Raw genomic sequence first — 8,564 nt, 5'->3', positions numbered from 1 at the left:
ATGGCCTCCCTAGAAGGGAGGGCCTTTCAGTCCCTGACCTGAGGTATGTCATTCTGACCGTGTCTCATAGTGGACACTTCGTTCATTCCTTTGTGTCCTCTGCACTCCTTTAGAAAAGCTGGAGCTCTCTCAGCTCTGCAGCATGTTCTCAGAGCTGTCAGTTGCCAGCCTGGGCAGTGAGCTGTGATGAAGGGAAATCCAGTGGTGGGTGTGGAGGCTGGAAAGGGAGAAGGAACTTTGCTGGGGCACCCCTGACACTCGACCATATGGTGACAGGAGTAAAACCCAGGGAGAAACACCCTCCTTGTCCCAAAGCCCTCCAGGTCCTCCCTCTCTCCTAAGCTCCAAGTACCGATCCTTTTATTGGAGTCAAACTCCAGGACAAAGGAAGAAATGCAAATGGCCACTAAATACCTGGTCAGAAAAGCCAGTGAACATGGCATTGAGATACTGAGCAGTTTGGCAACTTTAAGTGTGCATCATCTAGCAGTTCTGGTTCTAGGAGTGTATCTTTAGGAAACAGTTGAATCAAGATAAATGCGTGAGGATATTTTTGAATCATTTATTATAAAAGAAGTCACTGAGAAGGGGATTGGTTAATAAATTATGGAGCATATCTAGGCTGCAATGTCATATAGATTCAGGAGCCTAAGGAGCCCGCAGCCTCATGATTTCTTTAGTGTTACACCAACACCCATGTGGTCCTGGCCTCATGTCAGCCCCTGACATTCATGGTAAAACCCCTGACTTCCCCTGCTATGGGGCTTGGGGATGATTTAGTGAGGAGCTGTTGTGGAGGAGGATGGGGGTGGTAGCCTAGACAAAGTAGGGAGCAATGGAGAAGAGCATGGTGGTTGGATTCAAGTGCAAATATACAAAACAAAGCAGGGAGGAGGATTGTGGTGAGAAGTTGTGTGATCTTAGCTCCTCCTCGCCTCTAAGCTTCCTCTTCCAAACAGAGATACTGTCCACTTCACAAGGGTAAGTTTGACAAGAGCATTGGTTTTGTCAGATCAGAATTTGAGTCTCAGGTCTGGCGTGTACCAGCTGTGTGACCTTATGCAAGTCAGTTAATGAGAGATTGTAGCATTTTTTGAGTGCTTGCTGTGTGTTAACCAATAGAATCCTCCCCAGCCTAGGATACTTACTCTTATTTTTATTCCAGTCTACAGGAGAGGGGGAGTCATTTGTACGAGGTCCCAGCCAGGATTTCTCTAACCATCACATTACCTTAACTTTCCTGTGCGGAAAACTGGGATAACAATAATACCCACAATTCCCTGGGTGGTTGGAAGGATTCAAGAAGAGGCCTGGCAAAGAGTAGGTGCTTATTAAATTACTAGAGGCCTGGTGCATGAAATTCGTGCACTTGGGGGCAGAGGGGAGGGTGTGGGGGTCTCAGCCTGGCCTTCGCCCTCTTGCAGTCCAGGGAGTGGGCCTAAGCCAGTAGCCAGACATCCTTAGCGCTGCCACGGATGCAGGAGAGGCTCGTGCCACCGCCGCTGCACTTGCCAGTCCTGAGCCCCACTTCTGGCTGAGTGGCGCTCCCCCTGTGGGAGCACACTGACCACCAGGGGGCAGCTCCTGCATTAAGCATCTGCCCCCTTGTGGTCAGTGCGTGTCATAGCGACCGGTCATTCTGCCGTTCAGTCGATTTGCATATTAGTCTTTTATTATATAGGATTATTAAAACTGTTATTATATTCTTTGCATTTTCCCAAGATTTTGAAGGGAGCAGGCATCACTTGCACAAATCCTTTGCATTAAAAAAAAAAAAGACCTGCCCTGAGTGGTTTGGCTCAGTGGATAGAGCGTCGGCCTGCGGACTGAAGGGTCCCAGGTTCAATTCCAGACAAGGGCATGTACCTTGGTTGCAGGCACCTCCCCAGTAGGGGGTGTGCAGGAGGCAGCTGATCGATGTTTCCCTCTCATTGATGTTTCTGACTCTCTATCCCTCTCCCTTCCTCTCTGTAAAAATATCAATAAAATATATTAAAAAAAAAAAGACTTCAGGTGAGCGGTCTTTTACTGTAGCTGCCAACTTCTCCGAGGTTACTTGGGGCGTGACCATAGGGGTGTGGCTTAGAAGGAGGGGCGGAGCTAAGAAGGAGGGCCAGACTGGAGGGGCAGGGCCAGGGCACGGGAGTTCAGGCTGGGGGGCGGGGCCTAGAGGGAAGGGGCGGAGCTCGGGCCGGCGGCGCATGCTCGGTGGCACGGCCCACTCCGCCGCCGCTGCCGCCGGCGACACCGCCCACTCCGGGCTGGCTCGCGGCGGTCGTCCGGGGCGCAGACTACGGCCGGGGTGGGCGAGCGCACGGCCATGGCCCCGTGGCTGCAGCTCTGCTCTGTCTTCTTCACTGTCAACGCCTGTCTCAACGGCTCGCAGCTGGCCGTGGCCGCGGGGGGCTCCGGCAGAGCGCGGGGCGCCGACACCTGTGGCTGGAGGGTAAGGAGAGAACAGCGGTTTTCTCGCGGTCCCCACAGGCGCGGCGGGCGGGCGCGGCGCGCACAGGTGCTCGCGGGCGGCGGAGCTCGCGCGGACTTGCTCGCTTTCTGCGGGGTCCGCTGCCGGGCCGGGGTCCCCCGCGGCTCCAGACCTCCCTCCCTCTCGGGGCTCGCGTCCGCCAGCCCCGGCTCGGATGAAAGGGGCCGCAGACCCCCGGCTTTGTGTTGCTAATGAGACGCGGCCACGGGCCCGGGTCCCGCTCCCAGAGGCGGGCAAGAGGGGCGCCCGGCGGCGGGTGGGAGTTGGGCGGCGGGGGGGGGAGAAGGGCGCCCCATCTTTTGTTCCTGGCCCGGGACTTCCGACGCCTCAGGGTTGTGCTCCCCGGAGCTGGGACCCTCCGAGCTGTCCGGTCGTGGGGCGCTTTCCCGAGCGGGAGTGGGCGTCTTCCCCGGGCTCTGCAGACTCGCGGGACTGCCAGGAGCGGACCCCGAGTGCCGGGGAGGGGTGCGCCCCCGCTCGCGGCCGCTTTGTTCCTTCTAATCCCGCCGTCTCACTCCACTTTCACACCACCCCCGACTCCTGACTTGCTGGGACATTTTGGTTCCCCATTCACCCCTTCATCTGCGGATAGTCTCGCGGATGATCCCCGCCCCACTCCACGCCGCAGCTTGAATTGAGGATATTTTTCATCGCCGAAGGGAGGCAAGAGTTTGTCATCTCGGTCAGGTGTCCGAGACAGCACTGGAGAGGCGCACGCGTGTGCTTGGAGCCCGGTCCCAGGAGCCGAGCGCTCCCTGGGTGCTGTCTGGGCGGACGGGCACGGGGTGAGGGCCTGGGCGCACCTCGGCGCCGCGGTCCCGGGTTCTGGAGGCTGCATCCATCTGCCCGGTGCCTCCCCCGGAAGCCAGGGCGGGTCGGCATCAGGGCACTCACAGCCTTCAGCCTTGTGTAGAGGACACGGGCTGGGCGATGTGCCAGGCAGCTCTGCTCCTGTGCAGCCATGAGCCTCAATTTCTTCACCTGGAGAATGGGAGTAAATGGGGATTTCCTACTTTCCCCAGCGCTGTTGCTCCGAGGGGTGGGTTGACCCAGAGCTTCTGGAGTGCCCTGAGGGCCTCAGCACTGCCAGAGCCTAAGACCTGACACCCCTTTAGGGCCACAGGCTCATGCCTCTCGCTCACTTGCCCCACATCCTGAGAAACACAGTGTGGAAAACCAGGTGTGAGCCATGCAGCTGGGATGTCTGTAAACCCCCCAGCTGCACTATGAGACAGCCATAGCCTGCCATCTCTCAACCCCACAGTGAATATAAAACCTCCTTCCTAGAGTGAAACATCACATTTTCTTACTCTCTCCCATTTTAATAAAATACCACTTTTGTGTTTTTATTTAAAAAAGAAATAGATACCAAGTTTTCTTCAGTTTCCAGTTATAAGTTTTCCTTAAAGCTATCTCATGTTGATCCTCCTCGGTTTTTTGGATTTGGACTGATAGTTGGCTCTTGAATAACAGTAACAGCATCCCAGGCATTTTATGCCCGGATTTCGTATGACGGCATAGGTGAATCAGTCCAATTTCCTGTTTTTCTGCAATTGCCCAAGTGGCTTCATGTGTCAGGACACAAAGCTTGTGAAGTTTTCATGCGGTGGGTAGCCAAGCCTGTTCTCTCTTCCTGCGGGAATGTGTTCTCTTCCCCTCAACCTGCACCCCCACAGATTTCATGGTGCCCTTTCCCCAGGGGCCTCACCTTTATGCTGACCCCTCTCCCACCACAGCTTCTAGTTGGGGCTCCACCAGAACTTTCCTTGGGTCATCTTCACCCCCTTCTTGATGAGCATGGAAGCCTCTGGGCCATCTCCAGGTTCCAGGCTCTTCCCGACCTGCACGGCTCCTTCCCTCTTGGACTTGCCTTTTGGTGCATGCGATGGAGCCACCAGCTTTCCCTGACCCAGCTTGTCTACCTGCCCTCATATCCAGCTTCCCAGCCCCTCTCACCCTGCTTCCTAACTTCTGTGCCCTTTTTGCTGCGAAGGCAGGTTGATCCTGGGATGCCTTTTTTCTCTGAGAACCTGCTTGGCCTAAGACTCAGCTCAGGTGATGCCTCCCCTGAGAAGGCCTCCCAGAATGCCATGCCCCTTGCTTTGCCTTCTCATGCAGGTCCTTGCACTTTGGTTCTCACCAGACTACATCATCTGCATTTGTTCACATCTGTGTCTTCAGACAGTTTCTGCCAGCAGGCACCTAACCTCATGTGGCGGCCTCAGAGCCTGGAGCCCTGCACATCGTGGCTGAACCCCATTAGACCCTGCTAAAGCCTGTGTTCAGTGATAGATTTTAAGAAGTGGGGGAGAGATCAGAGCAGCAGGCTCCAATGTCCGCTTCACCGCAGGCTCAGGCACATGCTCTTCCTGCTGGTGTTCCTTCTTGTTACACCTCAGCCTCTCCTCTCAGCTACAGCATCACTTCCTGCGGGAAGCTTTCCCTGCTCCCACCTCTCTAGCTAAGTTCTTCCAGAAATTTCTGTCAAAGGACTGGCCAGTAAGTGCTGGTGTACAGGGACCTGTGTATGATTCATGTCTGAGTCTCCTACCCGATAGTGGGTGTTCAGTCCACAGACAGATGTTGGTCTCAGTTCTGAGGTTGCTTCAAGTATGGCTGGGGCTATGTGAACATAGACGACTAAGGGTCGACTATGGGTGATGCAAACAGGAGCGGACTTCCCACGGGTCCAGGCCACACAGAACCTCAGAGGGGGACAGCGGGGTGGAGAGTGAGCCCTGAAGGAGGGGCGTGATCTGGGTGCTGGAGAGGAGCGAAGCGAATAGCCCCTTGATCTCCAGGAAGCGTTTGTTCCAGGAACTCTTGCCCCTGCAAGAATGTGTATTTTCCCAGGACTTGTGACTGCAGCCAGCTAACCCTCCCCTGGCAGCTCTGCTAACACACCCTTTAGGGCTGCTCTCAGAGGAGCCGGCCTGGTTTACGTGGTCAGATTTCACAACCTCCCCATTATTAGCGGTGCAATTAAGGGCCGATACCATCTTGAACACAGCTCGGTGTTTTAGAAATGAGTTATGGGCACACTTCCTCCACTACTTAACTAAAAAAAAAAAAAACTCTTAGGGCCCTTGCCAGGTAAAGTTGCTCTTTGAGGAATAAATATACTTTCCCCAAAAGCACCAATTTGCAAACTTGTAGAAGGGAAGTCTTGCATCGTCATTGACACTGGGTCTGAACTCATGCTTTTCCATAGTGAGATGGGTTGGTTTGTGTTGGGTAACTTTCTGTCAATGACTTGTGCTGAGGTTTTCCTCCCCCTTTGTCTTGCTGAGTGTGTGAGGAGCCTGTTTATGGAGCAATTAGGAGTCTTCTTCTGCAGGTTTTTATTTTAGTGGCTTTTCCTGCAGTGGGGGAGGAGAAACATTGCTTACCTTCCTACCTAAATGGGGTACACCTTCTCTGGTCTCTTAGCCTGGAACACAACTTCTAGCCCCCAAAAGTGTGCTGTTTCAGGAATTCAGGAAGCTAGAATGCTGGCATTGTCTTTACAGTGAAGTGCAAGTTTCCCATTTAAGGCAAATACTTCATCTCAAAAGGTAGGAAGGAATAGGGTGGTACTTGGAAAAGCAGAGGTTCCAGCTGGTTAAAATTTAGGTCTCTGATAAAGTCCGATCCAAGAACTCTCCTTGGCTGTGGGCCCAGGCATGTTTATTTGATTCTGAATTGGATGCGTTTTCATTCACTTGCAGCTCAGGGCTCCCAAGCCCACATCTGGTCTGCCTGTCCCGTGGCCATGTTGTCCGTGTTATACATGCTTGTGTGTCCCTGACTGAATTCTTGATTAGAAGGGACTCAGTGCTGGTTGACACATTTTTTTCAAAGGGACGTTTTTTACAAGTACGATACTTCTTCCGACCCGCTCTGCAGTGTTAATTGGGAACCCTCCTGGCCCCCGTCCATCTCTCTTGAGCAGCCCTCCCTTCTCTCCCCACTCGACCCCGAGCCCCTGCAGCGCCTGGGGCATTGTGCTAGTTATTAACTCGGGATGTAGCTGGGTGAATTCGACCAGCAACCACTTCCGAACAAGACTTCTCACTGTGAACCCAGAGGCTTCCAGCATCAGGATTGCCTTGGGAGCTGGTTAAAATGCAGATTCAAGGTGAATGGGACAAGCATGGGAGTGAGGTGGAGCCCAGGAATTGGCATTTTAACAAGTTCCTCTGATGCTCCCTCAAGGATGAGAGACATTGCTTTAGGGGACAGGCTTCCAGGATCAGGAGAAAGGGGAGAGAAGCCACATTCTAAACGTTTAAAATCAGTTTGGAAAAAAAAATCAGTTTGATTTTAAATCATTTCTTTGGGCTTAGAGGTGAGAGAGGAGACTGTGTCAGAGCCCCGGACAGTGAAAGGGGTCAGGTTGACTGGGAGGACGTGGGGAGCCAGCTGGGCAGGGCATCCCCATTTGAGTGGGTGCCTCTGGCCTGGGGTTGAAGAGGAGGCCGGGAGGGAAGGGGACCTGACACTCCCACTGGGTTCCTCCCCAGAACAGCTGGCCTTGTCTGGAAAACAGGCTCAGGAAAGAGTCGAGCAGGATCCAAATCATATTCTCAGCCGTTCAAACCTCACAGACGCTTCCCTGCAAAGGAAAGAACTGCTAATGCCTTTTTAAGTCTTTATTTTAAGTTGAGTATTTTTCAAGCTCCATTTGGCCTAAAATGTGGTGGTGTGTGTGTGTGTGTGTGTGTGTGTGTGTGTTTTAACATTTCAAACCCTCTTTTCCCACATTGGTCACTAAACTTTTACATAGCCTGTCCCAGCAGATGGCTGCTGCTGCTGCTGGGGCCACCCCATCACAATTAATTGTCCCTTTCATTCCTCCTCACTGCCTGTCGCGCCTGCCTCTGATGGATGGGTTTTTAGGCTTCTGGAAGCTTGGGCCCCCACCCTTGATTTTTAAGGTGGGAACTTCACTGGCTGGGGTGGGGGCAGCTCCATTGGAGCCGACGTCTCTCCTGCCACCCTAGCCTGGCAGCTGAGATCTTTTCCATTTTGCATTTGGAGGGTCTCCTTGCCTCCAGCAAGCCCAGGGGGCTGTCTGTGCTGGTGCTGTTGGGCCCCATCTCCTGGTATCCTGGCTGGCCCAGCGGGCGGGAGGCAATGTCCTCCTGGGCAGTGTTTGTCTTGGCTGCTGCGTCCTTCTGAATGGGCCTGCCACACGTTTAGGTAACTGATGGCCCAGCAACACATTGTCTCCTCCAGGGCCCGGGGCCTTTGAAGCTCTTCCTGGTGGGAAGTAAAGAGACTATTTGCTCTATTAAAATGCCTTGGTATTTCCTCTGTTTAACCACAGGCCACTTCCTTTCTGCCACTCTAAACCCCGCAGGGCCACTGGCTGATTGAAAAGACACAAGCCCAGGAGTGATCACATCCCATTGAAACAGATAGTCTTACTGCAGATGAAAGCTGGGGCATGTCTCTAAGAAAACTGATCTGAGGGGGAGTCCTTGAGATGGCTCCGTACCTTGCTCAGAATTCAGCCTGTTGACTTAATTCACACTTGAAGTTATGAATGCACGAATGGGTACTTTTTTTTTTTCTTTAAAGAAAGGAAGCCTAAATTGTAGTGTATGTTTTGTCTGCATATGGCAGATAAAAACGATTTGATCAACTGGATTTCTCATTGTGTAAGTTGGAAACTCTGCAGTGTCTGGGAAGAGCATGCTGTCTGTTCACAGACAACCGTGGGGGCTTGCTCCCTGCTTGCAGACTCCGTCTGCTTGGTCTCATGTGCTCAGAAGTCCAAGTGGGAAGTTTGTAGCATAAATAATACCGAGTCTATCTCCAGGGAGACTGGCCCTCATCCTTTCCCAAGCAGTATCTTAAAAGAAGGTTTAATTAATAACAGCAGGCAGGAAACGAAAAATTGAACAATTAAAAAATTACCTAAGTAACAAAGATTGGAAATTTGAACTCCATCTGTATCTTGTTTTTATCAAGGGGCCTAAAAAAGGAATAACTAGTTAGTTTCTAATGGAGACTATTATTTTAACATTTACAACTCCATTGTTCGAAGTATCCATGATGAAAACAGCTTCCCTTTTCTTTGGTTCCTTGTTTGGAA

The 8,564-nt window shown here is 52.6% G+C and overlaps 1 protein-coding gene across 1 annotated transcript in view; it reads left to right on the top strand.

Annotated features, from left to right (window-relative positions):
• Positions 1 to 2,320: 2,320 nt before the first annotated feature.
• Positions 2,321 to 8,564, top strand: part of IL17RD (interleukin 17 receptor D) — a 66,037-nt gene continuing 59,793 nt past the window's right edge. The window contains exon 1 of the mRNA XM_070390814.1: positions 2,321 to 2,446. Within this exon, the coding sequence (XP_070246915.1) occupies positions 2,321 to 2,446 (126 nt within the window). The remainder of the gene's footprint in view (positions 2,447 to 8,564) is intronic.

The sequence above is a fragment of the Myotis yumanensis genome, unplaced genomic scaffold (assembly GCF_028538775.1).
Source record: "Myotis yumanensis isolate MYYU_CA2020_CCGP unplaced genomic scaffold, mMyoYum1.0.hap1 SCAF_14, whole genome shotgun sequence".
NCBI classification, from domain to species: domain Eukaryota; kingdom Metazoa; phylum Chordata; class Mammalia; order Chiroptera; family Vespertilionidae; genus Myotis; species Myotis yumanensis.
This window is presented reverse-complemented; position numbering and strand designations above follow the sequence as displayed.